Source organism: Papilio polytes, unplaced genomic scaffold, assembly GCF_000836215.1.
Source record: "Papilio polytes unplaced genomic scaffold, Ppol_1.0 DF821511.1, whole genome shotgun sequence".
NCBI lineage: Eukaryota > Metazoa > Arthropoda > Insecta > Lepidoptera > Papilionidae > Papilio > Papilio polytes.
This window is the reverse complement of record NW_013527693.1, coordinates 1,726,025-1,743,846: the sequence shown is the minus strand read 5'-3', so window position 1 is coordinate 1,743,846 and position 17,822 is coordinate 1,726,025. Positions and strand designations below refer to the sequence as shown.

The window sequence follows — 17,822 nt, the reverse complement described above, 5'->3', positions numbered from 1 at the left end:
AAAAAAAAAAAAAAAAAAAAAAAAAAAAAAAAAAACATACAGACGAATTGAGTACCTCCTTCTTTTGGGAAGTCGGTCAAAAATGATAATATGTAGGTGCGGCACGTTTTTAAAATCACGTTTTTATATTTGAGTAGTTCGCTTTGATTTTTTAATCTTTAACAGAAAACAACTTAACAATAAATTTAAAACATTTACTACATATTTTAAATAAACACTGATATACGGACAAAAATCTAATTAAACTTAGCTAGTGTTCAAGAACAGGTACTTTGAAATTAAGTTTGGTCTTCGTATGTCCTTAAATAGTATCTACTATGCTTAATTAAAGCATAGAATAACTTTGTTCTATGCTAAGCTAGTGTTAATTTTGCATGAATATTAACAACCACATTGATTTCCAAATATCTTCGTGAATGTATATATAAACTTTAAAAAGGTCGATATGGGTGAAAACCTCTTCAGTTCAATCAGTGAATCATAAGAGGAAAGATAGACAAGTATCCGTTCTTATTAAATGAATGTCTTTTGTACAGTGGAAAACCCGCGCCACTCGGACTTCACGAAGCTGCGCACGATGCTGATCTCGACGCACATGCAGGACCTGAAGGATGTGACGCAGGACGTCCACTACGAAAACTTCCGCGCGCAGTGCATCTCACAGATATCGCAGCACGCGTTGCGCGAACGAGGGTACCTCACGCTTACCTAACAAACCTTACATATATGTATATAGCTATTCATTCTTAAGTGAGTAATGAGATTGAATGAGGATGTCTAAACGTGAGGAAGACGAAGGAAAGGATGGATGGAATGAATGAAAGTACGTGTAAGAAGGGACTAAATTTAGATATTACCTAAGTACATCTGATAAAGACAAAAGAAAAAAACGTTTTAGTTTGTTATCCTTATACTTTATTTTTGTTTGCATGTTACAGAAAATTGAAGAGAGATTCCATGGGCAACAACAATGAAGTAGTTATTACAGACACTGATCGTTTATTGCTACAAAAAGATGAAGAGGTAATAATAATTGATATATTTTGTATAGACGTTAGCGTATTAGAAGCCCAGCATGAAACAAATGAAAGGAGGGAGGGCAGAACTTGAAAGGAGAAGGGAGAAATATTCATTTACCTAAGGAATTGAAATAAACAAAAACTTGTATCTCCCAACAGTTCACGACAAGTAATAATGAAAAATTACTTTTATGATCTGATCAATTATTTTAGCAAATAATTTTTAATGATATTTTATTGTTGACAGTTGCAAAGTCATGTGGAGGTAACTTTTCAAGTAGATTATAAACAGTTCAAAAGTTATAGTAACTTCAAATAAACTCAATAATACCCTCATAAATTAGATGTTCTACTTCTTGTATGAGCGACACATACGCATGGTTTTGTATTTGAAATTGTTCGTCATTATAGTCATGAGTCTATCTCATATTTCATTTTTCTAGTGATGAAACATCCTGCATGACTTCGCCTAGTGATGTCAAATGTTTTCCTCCATATTCAGCTATGTATTATTTTCTTTTAAATTAAAATCAACTTCCGTAACATTCGATTTCACTTGCAGATCCGACGCATGCAGGACATGTTGACACAAATGCAGGAGAAACTCAAGGCTTCCGATAAAAAGCACGACAGCATTATAGATGTATAAAAATAGACTGCAATATTTAGTTGTAGCGTTATTTATGAACTTATTATATGATTCCTCCTTTATGGTGGCCTGCGGTTAGTTACGAGAAAATGCCTCAAGCGTTCTCTGTGGGTGGAGAAAAGCTCTTTCAGGAGCAGCGTGCGCGCTCGCCAATACCGGAGCATCGTCTCGAAATTGCGAGCTGCCATAAAGTTTGAATAGCACTGTACCTCTTCCCCATAGATAGTAGTTAACTGTAAAACCTCTTCGACGTGTTCGGAAGAGAAAGAGTTCATTATCAAATACGGGAACTAGGTGTAAATATAAATATTAATTAGTTAATTAACTAGATATTCTGCTGATTTTAGAACGAAATATATATTCTATTTGTATTAATAGTCTAATAAATGATCGATTTGTCTATTATTTTTAAATGTTTAAATTTTTATCTGTTTGGACGATGACGTTAAATTAATCTAAAAACATTAACTTTGTAATTAAAAAATAAACGAATACATTTTTTGTTTATAATTAAATTTTTGACTAAAATTATTAACTAAGCACCACTAATACACGAAACAAAAATCACCGAGTCAGCCACTAAGTAACTTACCCGAGCTAAAAAATTGTAGGCAGTACATATAATAATTACATTTTGACATGTCACTTACAAAAACAATAGCACGAAAATTTAATCAGAAAATGGAAAATCAATTAATTTAGTTAACTGAAGTGTGTAAAGATAGTAGTAGAATTTGTGTAAAATGGTTTTATTATGTGTTTAATGACAAATAGAAATTGTAGTTAATAAATGAATAGTCAATTCTCACGAGATAGAAACCAACATTTTTTTTTGCCGTAAAATCTGTATCTGTACAACGACAATATTTTATCACTTTCATTCTATTTTCAAAAATAGAGAAAGCAATATTGTTCAAAAACAAGTGTCACATTTGCAATTTTGCATTTTGCATTGCATGTACTAGTTATGTGTTTCAACAACAACAACAACAAACAAAATCAACTTAATTATAGTTAAATTGATAAAATATTTATTTATATAAAATGTCGACATTTCATTTCATTGAGGCCTAAAACTGTTTAATTGTAACAATAGCTCAAAAATTTTGTTTCGTCAATATACACAGTTATAAATAATTTCATTTTAATACTAACAATGGTTGTAACAAAGTTTTATTAACGTTAACATTTGTATTATTTACTGTAAGCGAACTTTAATATTATAATTGTAAGCAATGATATTGATGTACGTGTAATTAAAATTTTTCCTTTTCATTTTTCTTTACAAGTGTTATAAAAATAACTCTTAGGCAAATTTATCTATTACTGTGTATATTAATATCTAAAAAAAGATTTTTCAGCAAATATGTTTGCTTGAGTATGACAAAAAGTTAATTTATACCAAAGTTTTATGATGTGATTTTTATGTATCAAGATTTATATAGTAAATTGATACTTTACGTATAAAGGTATTTTATTTAAAAAAAACAGGGTAATGGCGTTTACCTATAACAATAACAAAATTTTCTCGGATCTACAAAATTAAAAATTTATTACTTAAATACTTATTATCAGAATATAACCAATTTTCATTATCTTTTTTTTGTTTTATACATAACCGTCGCCTACGAACATATTTTAGTTCTGTGTGACTATAACTTGCTATTTTAGTCTTTTAATGTACACTTCCTCTGGAGATCACATCAAAAAATTCCATCATGTATATCTAAATACCTTGTAAAATCCTCATCATTACTATCATCAAGATTTGATGATATAAAATATCAAACTTCTGTGGCTTTTAGTATGACTTGTTTAAATGCCGGCTATCAGAGCATGTCCATATCTAGGCAAAATACATATATAACTGTTACCACAAGTTTTTTTTTTAAATCAGGCATTTCAAAGTTCGTGGTGAACTTGGATTATCCTTTTTTTTCAAATTCTGTAATTATTTGGGTTTTGCTGCTTATCTAAAACACATGAAGGTAGTTTTTGGTAGAAAATGAAACCATAGACGAACTTATCAAAAGCCGTTTTCAGAATCTGTTTGTAGCAACTGTTTAGCTGTCAAATTTATCAAATAGCAAATCAAAAACCAATTTAGGGTTAACTTTACTCTTAATGAATGATACGTAGTACATCATTTATTGTTTTGTTGAACATATAAAAGTAAAAAGTAATATTGCTTAATTATTATGCGATAGTTGGACTTTCATGCAACTTTTTATTAACAATGGCTGACAGAGATTTATCCATGGGTCCGCGAGACGGGATAACATATCCTATAAAAGTGCAGTATTGTGGAAATTGCTCTATGCCAATTGAATATTGTGAATATTATCCAGAATATGATAAATGTAAGCAATGGCTCGAGAAGAATTTACCTACAGAATTCGAAAAAGTGAAAATAGGTGAGTATTTAAAAGATAGGTTATACCTAACATTCTATCCTACAGTTCTCGTAAATTTATTTTCTATAAAACATTTGCGTTAAACATTTATTCAAAGATGAGGAAGAAAACGCTGGAGGGGAAGAAGAAAAGAAACGTCAAAAACGTGGAGGCAAGGGTATGCTTAAATCTAAGAAGAAAGAAGATGTTCCTAAGCTTGTGCAAGTCTCCCGAGCGCCAAGAGGAAAGAAAAAATCTGTCACTGTTGTTTCTGGATTGAGTACATTTGGTTAGTTATTTATTCTTAAATTTGTAACATCTCAGCAGGTAATTTCATATTTTTTTAATGTTACTAGCTCTTGCTTTAACTATTATTTGACTGTTGTGATTCCTATTATATGTAACCAGGGAATGTTAGAAAGTTGCTTCTCTAATAAACTGTGGGTGTATAAAATAATTAAATCTTTATATTTCAGATATAGACTTGAAAGTAGCTGCAAAGTTTTTTGGTACCAAATTTGCTTGTGGCTCTTCTGTAACTGGTGACGATGAAATAGTTATTCAAGGGGATGTCAAGGATGATCTATTTGATGTTATACCAGAGAAATGGCCTGAGGTAAACTTTGCTTATAAGTGTTTTAAAACTTAATACAGAAAAAAATAATTTACAGTTTGGGTGATAAAACTTTATTTTTGGATATGGTCTATTCGAAATATTTCAATTATTTGCTTTATGTCTAAGTATTGTACACAATTACATTTTATTTAATTTGTTCAACATATATTGTATCTGGTTCCAGATTGATGAGGACAGCATCGAAGATTTGGGTGATCAGAAGAGATAGTCACAAACTGCAAAAGTGTTATGGCATTGCTTTAATTTCTATTTTAAATGCACAAATTACAACTTGCTAGTTACACAGCAAATTCTTGACCTCAATCTAAAATAGAAATTGAGCATTGGTGATGTTTTATTTATTTTGTGAGCTTCACAATATATGTGATTATTGGAAATTTAAATTTTATTTTAAAATATTTTCCACTATTATGATGTATGAAGTTTTATAACTATGATGTTGCTTTTCATTTGTGCGCATTCAGTAAAATAAAGCACATTATCTTAAACATTATAAATTGTATAAAATCAGCTTTGTATTTCATTGAATAAAAGGGGTTAAAACAAGCTGTTTTGAGATAACTACGAAAATCAAGAAATAAAAAGAAAATAAAAGTTAAGTTAAAGGTAAAATAGTTCAATGAATATACATGACATAAAAGACCTTTATATAGTCTGTTTAGAAATCTATAATTAATCTCAGATGTTGCCACTTACAATATTGGAACGTTGTTTGGTAGAAACTAAGGTAAACTTTATCACAGTCTAAGCTAACAAGAATTAGATATTCTTTATTACTAATCGAAAATCTTAAAAAAACACTACATATTTTAACTGACAATAAATTAAAATATGTAGTGTTTTTCCATTCTACCTATAAATTTTACAAATCAAAGAGTGATTTCAAAGTTCTTATCAACCATTAGTTTTCACTTTTTATAGTAATTAAATGGGCTCGGTAGAATTTTTAAAATCTACCAATGAGTAGAATTACTATTTTGCCTTTGGCAATATTGCTACAGGATTATTCTATGGCAATACAGTCTTTACTTTGCAAAATCAAACACAACACAAAATAAAATCACTTTTCTACATTTTGCGTTCATTGTGTGTTGTGTTTTGGCACTGTTACAATGATATATTAGTGCTAGTGAGAACAAAAATATAGATGGAAACTTGAAGGAAGTGATTATGAGCACAAAATCAGAATGTAGCGCTTAGTCAAGTTCCCTAACCGAGTTTTCCAAAATTATAGTATCGATCTTTTTTGTCCTCAAGTACAAGTGTATATAAATAAAAACTGAAAATGTCTGTGGTTAAAGGAAAATTAGTGAAAATGGAAGTTATTCAAGTTGGTGAATATGAATTCACCAAACAAGATATAATTGGGCACGGAGCCTTTGCCATGGTGTACAAAGGAAGGAAGAGAAGGGTACGCACCTATGATTTTATCTCATTGTTTATTTTCGTTTGCTATTGTTTTTATCATTCCTGCATGTTTGTTTATTTGGTAATTCTAACCTTAATATTTGTAAAATATACTGCTTCCCTTAATATTGATTTACCTCGGCTGTAGGTGGCACAAATGTCATACGTTTAATTTAAGATTTCAACTGCCAACGAAAGATACAAGTGCAGCAATTACCATAAAAATATATGATATTTTTATTTGAGATTCATTATCAAGGTAGATCTAATATTTTTTGTACAGATTTACTTCACTTTCTACTTTTACTTATCTGTAACAGTGATTTTTAATATTTTACTGAGATATTTTCTTTTACATTTACATCTTCAGAATAACAAAAAATATCGACTTTATTCCCAAGATTATTATTGGTTACATTACTTTGTTGGTTTTTTATTTTACTGTAAAACTGTATTTCTGATGATTACAAAAACAACCCACCCTGCTCAAAAGAATTATTTTTGCCTATATTAACCATTACTAGGTGGAATTGTTGCTAAATAGTACCATTTTATGTTAATACATGGTGGCATGGTACTTTAAAAGTTTTAATGGACCCTGTGAGTTATACACATGCAATTTCTTTTCTTCAAATTCTGACTATCACTATACCTAGAGTCAACGGAAATAAAAAACCAATACTTTCAAGTCTACTCCTCATAAAAAATTATTGAGAACTAGCTGTTCCCCTGCGACTTCATCCGCATCAACTTATGACAATGTTATTTTATAGTTTACATGTATCAAATAAACAATTGCAAATGTCAAAATACCAAATACCTTACAATGGCAATTTTGCTTTCTTGATGTGGGCAGCAACTTATGGTCTCTTTCCCACATTAGGGTTTTTATCCAAAAGATTTATCCCTTATGTTTAATGGTGTGAAAATACATAGTCTAAAGCATGACGTAAGTGTGGATTTTTTAGTACAAAAAGAATTATTCAAAAATATGCTATAATTGCTGACATTTTAGGCAACAAAGAAGTGTGTGTTTACACTTTATTATAATAGTATAGATGAATAACTTAAAAGTAAAATTATTATAATTTTAATACAAGTACATTTGTTTTTTCTATATTAAAAAAAGAAATGAAACTAGCATTAATAATTTAGTATTTTATTTTGTTGAATATCTGTATATCTTTAAATTTAAAATACAAACATACAAAAGATGGGGAACAAAGACCAATGAACTTAGTATGAATTAAGATAATGTTGAGAAGTTCAAGCATTGTCAAAATAGTAATTGATCAGTTTTAAATGTACATTAAAATTTAACATGCAAGTTTCTTTACCCTGTATTATTTTTATTTTAAATCTGTTTCAAACAAGAGACTACTTTGCTCAAGGAATGAAATATTGTGCATACTTTAGCATATAAAATGCATATTCTATCATAGTAGATACTTCAGTAAGTTCAGTTCTTAGTAAGATACTTCATATCACATATGAAGTATCTTACTAAGAAAATAGGACATCCAAAATGAGGAGTTTAACTGGTAGTTGTTTAATAAACCAATCAACTTTGTGTTAGCTAGACACTGCAATGAGTCAACGCCCCACTTAATGTTTGCCTTAGTTGGATGTCAAACACAAAACTGAGAAAGAATACATATACTTGAATACACAATGCACACTTTACCAAATAAGTCCGACATCCGCACAGCTGTACTTATTCCAGTTTCAAGCTATTTCTGTCAAGCCCATTGACTCCTGATCAATTAATTTCTCGTAATTAAAAACGTAATTAATGACTGCAGTCCGTTAAATAATTGATCGACATATGGAAGTCAGTTAAATGCATTTTCTATAAGAAGTTGATGGACTATGATGATATACTCCGTATGTAGTGTGGTGGCTACGACAAGGAATCGCCACTGTGATTAAGCAAAAAATTGTTTTATTGCATTCATTATTAGCTTCATGAACGCTTTTGCAAAATTAGGATCAAGATAAAAAAGTTTTTACTTTAAAACATGTGCATTAATAAAAGTGATGTAAAGAATGTAAAATGATAAGTAACACGCATCCGCGCGTTTGAATTACATTATGCATACATTTATTCAAGTACGTACGTCCTTACGATGATGTCATGCCATATACAGAACCGTAATTAATAGAAAGATACTTAAATATTGTAGACAATAAATTGAACTACACGTGCGCTACAAAAATGACTATATTCGCTGTATAGCTTTTGTCAAGGTTTAAGCGAAATGCTTCACAACTCGTTGGTGAACCCAGTAGTTCTTACTGACCTCCTTTTACAATAAAGGTGTGGCTGTAGCTCATAAAGATTAACGATAAGACCAATAAAAGCGGTTTTGATCTTGTCTAATTCACTTAATTCTCTATTAACGTCTTGGATGTGTTCTTTAAAAAATCATTTAAGTTAATTCTATTTTCCTCGTTGTCATATCACGAGATTAATCTTTTTGACTAGTATCAACTATGAAGGAATTATCTTCGTCACATTTTTAATTATGACAATGAAATCTTATTTCCTTGCCTTGTTTTACTACACGCATAAAATGCTAAACGGTCTGATGAAATACTGGGTACCTACCTCAGCCCTAGATCCGCCCACAGCCCGTTTATTTAGTAAAAAAACATTTTCATTTGGATAAAAACTAAATCATGTTGTTGTTAGTATTAAGAATTATTTTTATTACGTTGATTACGAGGACGTGACAAAGGCGCCTGTAAGTCTAGAATGTGTACCGTGTTCCGGTTAGTGGAGGGTTCGGTTTCAAACCTTTTGTTTTTAGCTCGTGATACAATATATCGCAGAACAATATGCGACATGCTCCGCACATCTCAAGGCCAACAGACATTAATACGCAGTGTCCAATTTTACCTTAAACCTCATTTGCATGTTATCACGTTTATACGCTCGTTATCATTATGTTGTTGTTAATTTACATTCTTATAAAGAACTGCCTTCCATACAAGAATAACGCTACCGTTATACCCCTTTATAAGGCTTACGGAGTAAGCTTAGAAGTTGAGCATTGTACGTAGTAACTTAGAACCTATTTATTTAAGAATTAATACAAATGGGAAGCTTTTTCGTGCATTTTAAAACGTTTTAAATAAAACTTTCCGTCGTCGATTACAGTCACGTATATTGTTTAGGCTTGAGTTTAGTTTGTTTACGATACTTTTGTCTGATCTACTATAAATAAACTAATTAAAAATGAATACCACCTGCCTGCAATTAAATAATTTTAATTACTAAAGATATCACTAAAGTATTTAAAGTTTTCCATGAAGATTGCGACAATTTATCTTGTTATTATAAACCTTCCTTTTAGGATTAACGTAGGATTACTTTATAAGGCATCGTGGCTTTATATTATGTGCATAGTTGATTATTCGACTCTTTGTGACCAGATCGGTCTAGAAAAGATATACCCTTTGTTTATATTTCTCTACGTGCGGTTTCTTTTTATCTACCAGTATAAAGAAATACCTTGCATTTCAGTATAATTTTATGAGCGGACAGGAATTTTTACATTTTAAACCATTCCTTTAACAAAAAATTATGATCGAATCTTCTCATAAAGTAATTTAAAATCAAGCAGTAAAATACATTACTTAAAATTGATGTGTTCAGTTAAATATGAAATCAATCTAAAAGATATTGTAAATTTTTAATATAAATTACGCTCGTAATTTGGTACAAATAAATGATGTGCAATGTACCTACTGAAAGGCTGAAGCAACAGGCATGCAGTATGAGGGCGCGTGTTGAAATCGGGTCGATTGGTAGTGGCGATGGCGGCACGAGGCGAGTGGCGAGCCTGCGGTATGTAGGGCGGGCTAATGTTAGCCCAGCGCCGGCGCACCACCGGGCCCCCGGCACTAAATCAAAGCGAAGCTTCGAATATCCTTTGTGCTAAATATTGCACAGTGTTAGGTTAAAGATAGTCTGTTTGCTAAATGGTCACATGTAATTTAAAATATGTTTGTTCCCTTCTTGATTTCGCTTGTCCATTTTTGTTTGTCCACTGTTTGTTTTCTAATTATACTTAGGGTATATTTATGCTCACTAGCTGTAAGAAGAACAAAAGCTTCCACATTAGCTTCATATCTGTTATTAATTTTGAATTACCATTGTTATGTTACTTTATGTTTTTGTAACTTCTATGTGCAAGGTTTCCAGTTGGGCACCGTTTGTTTATTTACGTCTGAACACAATAATCGATTACGAAAGACTTTTACTAATCTCGGGTAGTTTTAATTAACAGGCAGATTGACTTTTTTCCTCTCTTAAGAGTAAATGTTAATAAAAATCGGTCTGGAATAGACCTTAGGGACCGTTTCTCGGTTTTAACCGTAAGGTATATATTGATAAATACATCTGGCTTATAACGTCAACATGTTATTGAACGCTTTGGGAAACATCAGCGTTTGTTTGTTACGTTTCCGTACTCTTTGGAAACAATCTCCGGTCTTATCCGACATCACGTTGCATCAAGCTATACACATTCTGTTCATATATTGGTTCTCTTTTATTTATCCTACATGTGAGTTCTAGAAGACGATGTAGTTCTTTGATAAATATCGATTCGCTTTAGTTATTCCTACACAGCATAAAGACTAAAACCTTTCAGAAATTTTGTCAAGAATATTGGAATAAAATGTTTTTAAATTTTCAATACATCTACATGATGCTGTAATTAACTTTCTATTATAAAACCACTACCAAGATATCAGTACATTCGGTACTTTACCGATTCTAGATAAACAGATAGACGGTGAAGTCTCAAATTTTGGTTCATTGACTTCTTAGCAGGTTTTTGCACTGATGGAAATAAAAAAGTTTCGTATTTCTACGTTTACCTGTTGTAAAACTTACTTGTATCTACGCTGACTCATTGTGCTCGTCTTCGGATTATATGTATATTCGTGTAATTATAAGAGAGTAGAATTTCTTGTTCATATGAGTCACGCAGTAATTGGGTTTTTATTGACAACACTTTTTTGTTTGTACTATTTTATTCTTGAATGTTCACAAAGGTTGAGTTCTTGATAATTGCGTATGTTAAATCATGTTTTCGGAGACAATTTCGTGAAACAAAATAAGATATTGTAAAAATAACAATGTCACGTAGGATAGGTTGATTCTTTGTACAATATAATTATGTTTGATTAATCAATTAATCCCAATTTAGTTTAATACATATATAGTAGCGAGTTTTGTTTACATAATAATCAGATTTAATCCAGAATGACGTAAATTGCCGCACGCAGAAACTGACGACAAGTTGCATATTATGTAGGTAATTACGTAGTAGTTTCAGGCATTATTTACCATTTTGTAAATAGAAAGTGCTAATATAAATAAAATAATATCGCAATCAAGGGGACATTAAATCTTCATGAATATGTCACCTTTAAAACATATGTAGTTGATGTATTTATATAGCTTATATAAAACGTAATGCCCCGGAGTCATAAAGTGGGCTAATCCGTATGTATATGCATCAAGATATATTTCATACGTTGGCGACGACGCGAATTTTATATGCAAAATGCAAATCATGGCATATGTTGCAGAATGCGTCACGCCATTCACATTGGAGTCACGAATTTTGTTGACTAGTTCTATCACTTTTAACTCTCCTACACCCTGTATAAGAGTATAAAATATTTATGTCAAACTAGCTTTCGCCCGCGACTCCGTTCGGGTGGAATTGAAAAAAATCAAAAGTAAGTAGCCTATGTGTCCTTCAGACTATCCTCTATATCTATGCCAAATTTCATAGAGATCCGTTCAACCGTTTAGGCTACAAACTATAATTAACATTCATCCATCCATCTAAACTTTAAAATATTTATAAGATTAAAAGTCTTTCGGTCATCACAAATATATAACTTGTATGCGATAGAGAATATAATAACTATAAAAATATAATAAACAAATGAAAATAGGAAAGTTCATTCACAGAATTTCAGGGAATTACTAAATCTCAAATTCTAAGTCTTCTTAAGTTGAATTCCTTTTTAGTTCTAATCTGAAGACATGGAATAATGCAAAAGTAATTTAATTGTACTGAACTGCTTACGGTTTGTTACGCATAACATAACTGTTTAGAAGTTAACTCCGATTTAACTTTAATGCTATCTTGATCTGCAGCTTGCGAAAGTAACAGTAAGTAATCATTCAGTTAATTGCATAGAAAAACCAACTGTGCGGTGCGTAGTTTTCCTACTCCGATACGATTCTAAGAACTTCTTAAATTGTCCTTCTCTTTAACCAATATAATATAAAAGAAAATGTTTTCTACATTTAATTAGCTACTTTAATATTTTGTATTGGTCTAGCCTCGACTTTTCTATAAAGTACAAGTTAACACACATTAGCTGTATGAAGTCTTATATCATTTGAAATACAACTTTTATTGTTACACAACTTATTGCAACCGTTTCAGTTGTACTAATTTATTTGTTACGTGTATCTATGTATCATACGTGCAATAGTTGAGTGCAATTTTAAATATTTTCAACTTTTACCTATAATTTGTCTAAAAACATCCAAACGTAGTTGAGATTGACAGTTATCCTGTAAACTGGAGAAACCACAACAAACATGACGATATTTACAAAGGTATGTCGCCATGTCTATAATTATGATAAAACTATATTTTAATACAAAGAAATGTTTTACACGTGCAGAGTTGAATAAATGTCACAAATCATTATTCATCACGCACATCCAATACACCTCAACACTAATGTATGCAACTTTTTATTGGACAATCAACATTATTGTTGTATGGTTTTTATACTAAAGTGTTATAAATATCGCGTGTCCCAGGCGATTAGGAAAACGCTGATCGCATTTATGCCCTTGGTCCTTCTCCGTTGTTTCGTCGCGGTGACGTCATTTTTAACGCGATGTGTTCTCCGCATTGCGATTTTGCATTCTGAATTTTTTATGCTTTCCTTCTTTCCGTATCTTTGGAGGAATAAAGCGTGGTAAATAATTAACACAAGTGAGGAACATCCAATGCTAAAACGTCTGTTGATTGTCTCTTTTAAAGTAGGACTTATCCGTGGGCGGTGTCCTTCATTCTTATGTTGACAATACCTTACGATTTTTAGCTAACGACAATCTCCTTTCCTTCTATGGCGCTTAGTTTGTTTCAAATGGCTTGCAAATTTATTTATATAAACGACGTAAAAACACGTTTGTGAATATAAAAAATCACACTTCATATTCATGATTATTTACATAGTTTAAAAGGTCATATTCTAATAAAGCACTATGTAAATTCTTGTAAAAAATCAATAAGTATTCAAAGAATTAATGCGATATCTAGATGCAAATAGTTTCAATGCATTGTTTTCATTGTATAGAACCCGTCGCAGTCGGTGGCGGTCAAAGTGGTGACGAAGAAAGGCATACAAAAGGCGTCGGAGATCCTCGTGAAGGAGATCAAGATCCTACGCGAACTGACGGCGCTGCACCACACCAACCTCGTCGCCATGCACGACTGCATGGACAGCCCCGCATATGTCTACGTTGTTATGGAGGTAAGTGTTATAATTTACTACATGCTTACCAATGTAATACTCAATTTAACGATATATTTTATTGTATTACTAATAGCTGTTAATTTATTGTTCAATGACACGTTTGTGTATAGTACGTTGGTATTATCATAATTTAGCGGTAAGCAACTGCTTTGAACCCATTCGTAATTCACTTACTAACGAATCGCATAATAGTCAAGGAACTCTCAAAGATAGAACGTATTAAATGCTTGTACCACTCTTGTCAGCTAAAGTACGCATCGCGACAATGATAGTTACGCAGATGTCTAAATACATATAAGCAAAACACGCTACATTTTTAACAGAACAAATTGCGTAATCCATAAGGCATATCAAGGAAGCACAATAAGCCAAGGACTTTGTAGGAATTTTAAATTACATTGTCACTATTTTAACAACAAAAAATAGTACTACTTAAATTATAAAGTTAAAAATTAATTATTTATATATTCAGCGGTTGACATCTTCCTGTATTTAGCTTTAATGTATTTACCACGTGGTCGATACATTCGCAAACATACTACGTAGTAAATAAACAAAGACAAATATTTTACATAAAATTTAGCTCTTTCATTATCAATATTATGTTAAGTAATTTTTATCATGTAACTGTTAAAAAATCCATAATTTTTTATAATTCGTGATATATTGAAGAATTACAACATCTAGAGAAAACAACAAACGACTACTAATAGAAGAGCCGTTTTATGGTCATCAACTTTTGTAAATCAAATTATTTTTATTTTCTCGACAAGTTCACTTAAATTGTATTCTCGGTAAGATCAGATCTTTTTATCTATACGTAATCAAAATCTTCCTATAAATCAGTAGTTATTTTAATTATTTGTAATGAGCTTGATATAGTCAAGAAGGCGATGTTTCATTAACATACAATGCAAACGTTACTCGATTGTCGTTTATTTAACTAATTACAAAGGAAATAGTGGTATTGGCGGGCGTCGTTAGCGCGTCCGTAACCCGCTGTCCTTGCACTTAATCCGACAATGATAACCGACTTTATTGGGTCGTCTAAATAACGCTATATGTTAATTTTGTACATACCTACATAGATAACAATGTGTTTTATATGAATAATCATTGACTACCAATAATGAGTCATTTTTTAATTGCCAGAATTAATACTTACTTTAAAATGCATACCCTTCAAAACCCGCTGAACGAGTCGATTAACCAACGGTTTGCGAGTCATTAGGTCCACTATTAAAAATACAATAAATACAGCACAATCAGTGCAATTCCTATAGTTCCAATTATTAATTGAATGAAAAACTAACATTAATTTAAGTGTAATATTGGCAAGTCGTATTAAACATTAGAAATCTTAAAACATCCTTCACCGTAGAAAATCTCGTATGCACGTCTTTGCAAGGCCACCGTAATACCAATATCTAATTTATTTTAAGTTTGAAGTACCAAAGGTGTTCATAAAAAAGCTTGAGCGCTTTTTAATAATTTACTCATAATACTATCGGAAATACGGAGCAGATATGGGATAGTTTATGTTAAAAGAAACTCGTCTCGGGTCAAATTTGATATGTAATCTGTATGTTGCTATGCGCACTATGTGATTGTTGAATAACAGTTTTAATTCATTGAGACTGAGACTATATGTGACTTCACACAATAACAAAGCCGCGGTTCATCTCTATCGTATATCGCTATGAATTGTTTGAAACATATACACAGTTTTTTTATGATAGTGAGACTCTCTCACGTGTCTTAACTTTATAACCACAGAGCAAATTGCATCGCCGCGATGCTTGTTATAACAAAAATAGAAGCTTGCTTTGGGCCGCGCCAAACGCTTCCGTGTATATAACGAGTGTTGTAATCATACACGGCAAGGTCAAAATGAGATCCACGCGGTCCGAAATGACGCTAAATTCAACATGAAGACTGTTCTATTTACCGACAACAAATGCTGCTACCTCGAGTAAATTACACGTTTATATGTCTTCGTTGTATTAAAATAATAATATTTTAATTTTTTATATCAGACTACACGAAAGCCAGTTTACCATATAAAGTCAAGTTATTCATTGGAGTTTAATAATTATTTAACCATTTCGATACACATAGTATCAAAGTATCTTTAGAGAAATAAATTTAGTTATAATAATTAGGTTTTGTCGCAAATAATAGTAATTAAATTAAATAATGTTAGTAAAAATATTGTTATATTTGCCAATAGCCAATTTTATTTTAGTTACAATTTGTTCCCATTCCAAGAGTCGTAGACGGGACAAAAAGTATACTATTGAGTTCTATTAAAGGTTAGAGCACGCAGACAGTGCGTGAATGTAGCGAGCGGTGCGTATTATCGAAATAATTCGAGGGCCGAGATAAAACCAGCTTTATGCTATCCGCGTGTCCGTACTGCGTAGTTTGCGAAGTCTAATGTCGTAATAGGTCAATGATATATGCGAAAAACCAGTATCGTAGATAAACGAATAAAGCAACGTAAATCGTTTTATCAGTTAATTCTTGCCTGTCTGCTGTATCGCGCCTGTGTCAACGTTCTGCCCCACTAACCTTTATACGCCGCGCTTCTCGACCGCTAACGATCCTAGATATATGTGCTTACTAAATAAATTAAAATATAAACAAACAATCATTCATATTTTGACAAAAACTAATACACAAATCGACAATCTTCTCTTTGAAGTCTGGATATAAAAATTATTAAAAGTTCCTTAGTACTTCTTATAATCTGGTAATATTAATCATTAAGTGATACTTAAATAGTGTTACAAGAGTCTCACGTGAGGATTAAGTACCGCTATTCAACGTATACCATGTGTATGGGAAAATGATGACACCATGAAAAGGAATTCTTATCACAAAACACTTTAAACTTGTTTGCCAATGCGGTATCATCAAACCGTAATTTGCTATCAATTACTTGCTAAACCATTTCTGAATCAATTCCAAGTGCTATTGACCGATAAAAGAAGTTTTATACCCTTGTGTTTTATTTACATTTCACCAAGTTTTAGGTTCCTTGAACTTTATCTTTTAAACAGAAATGTACATTAATGTTTTTCTATACATAAATCGCATACAAAATATTGAACTTCTTAAGATTATATCAATGTTACTCAATAATGCATACTTATATGATACTAGCTGTCACCCGCGACTATCAAAAATTTCAGCGAGTTTCGTTGAGTCGTTTTGGTGATACGTAATAACAAATATCCACCCATTCATTTAAATTTTCGCATAAATAATCTTAGCAAGATTATTTTTACTGTATTAATAGAAACAATAACTATCTTTATTTAAGATCATTGCGCAAAAGAAAGTAAATCGACCACTTTACTTTCGTCTCGGTAGTATTTCAAGAATGATCGCCACGTGGCGGTAAACACGTGTATCTCTCGCTCGTGTATACTGTCTCATTGTCTATATTGCACATGCTTACGATAATATACAATATATATTACTGTTATTGCGCATATGAAAGTTTAGCTACATTAAGGATGTAATGCGCCATTGGTGAGACGTAAATATCTGATAGGTCGAAATACGCAGTATTGTGTCTGATACGCAGAAGTGCGTACTTGTCTTTAAAGGGTTGTCGAAGGTCCTACTCCGTAAAATGTACCGTCTGGGAATTTCAATTTTGTATTACTTAGTGGGAAAAATGTTCGTATAAACTGTGTTTAGTATAGTAAACATTATCTGAATATGCTTATTTATTTACATGATGCAATGTGTTATTATCTACACGAATAGAAGATTAACTGACTGTCATTAGCTCTGGTCTTATTTCCTGGTAATCATAATGAAATCGTAAATTGGCAATTTTATTATGGTAATTATTGGATGGTTACGACACTTTACTAATTTATTAGTATAAACTATAATAATAAACAGGATGCACGTTTAGTAAGTAATTTAAACACACCACTGCGGTTTTAATGCATGGCTGATATCCGAAATATCATCGCTTGCAAAACGACCAATATATTCTATACGTCTAAAACATGATAAAACAAATAGATAGTAGACACAGTGCGAAATATGAGATAACAATTTGTATATTCTTGACGCTATGTATTACTTTGTAGTATCTATTCATTCATAAC

General features: G+C 31.6%; 3 protein-coding genes across 4 annotated transcripts in view; all 3 read left to right on the top strand.

Annotated features, from left to right (window-relative positions):
- The window catches only part of LOC106108655 (septin-2), a 9,751-nt gene extending 7,628 nt beyond the window's left edge, over positions 1 to 2,123 (top strand). For both annotated transcript variants that reach the window (XM_013289910.1, XM_013289909.1), the window contains exons 6-8: positions 537 to 693; positions 939 to 1,023; positions 1,582 to 2,123. In XM_013289910.1, the coding sequence (XP_013145364.1) occupies positions 537 to 693; positions 939 to 1,023; positions 1,582 to 1,668 (329 nt within the window). In that variant the 3' untranslated portion in view covers positions 1,669 to 2,123. The remainder of the gene's footprint in view (positions 1 to 536; positions 694 to 938; positions 1,024 to 1,581) is intronic.
- A 1,601-nt stretch (positions 2,124 to 3,724) lies between these two features.
- Positions 3,725 to 5,081, top strand: LOC106108470 (density-regulated protein homolog). The gene is made up of 4 exons (XM_013289637.1): positions 3,725 to 4,082; positions 4,180 to 4,350; positions 4,538 to 4,677; positions 4,862 to 5,081. The coding sequence occupies exons 1-4, from the start codon at positions 3,905 to 3,907 to the stop codon at positions 4,904 to 4,906; spliced, it is 534 nt and encodes a 177-aa protein (XP_013145091.1). The 5' UTR covers positions 3,725 to 3,904; the 3' UTR covers positions 4,907 to 5,081.
- A 646-nt stretch (positions 5,082 to 5,727) lies between these two features.
- LOC106108432 (serine/threonine-protein kinase unc-51) overlaps positions 5,728 to 17,822 on the top strand; it is a 36,387-nt gene continuing 24,292 nt past the window's right edge. Inside the window, exons 1-2 of the mRNA XM_013289597.1 lie at positions 5,728 to 6,109; positions 13,513 to 13,689. Of these exons, the coding sequence (XP_013145051.1) occupies positions 5,984 to 6,109; positions 13,513 to 13,689 (303 nt within the window). The 5' untranslated portion in view covers positions 5,728 to 5,983. The remainder of the gene's footprint in view (positions 6,110 to 13,512; positions 13,690 to 17,822) is intronic.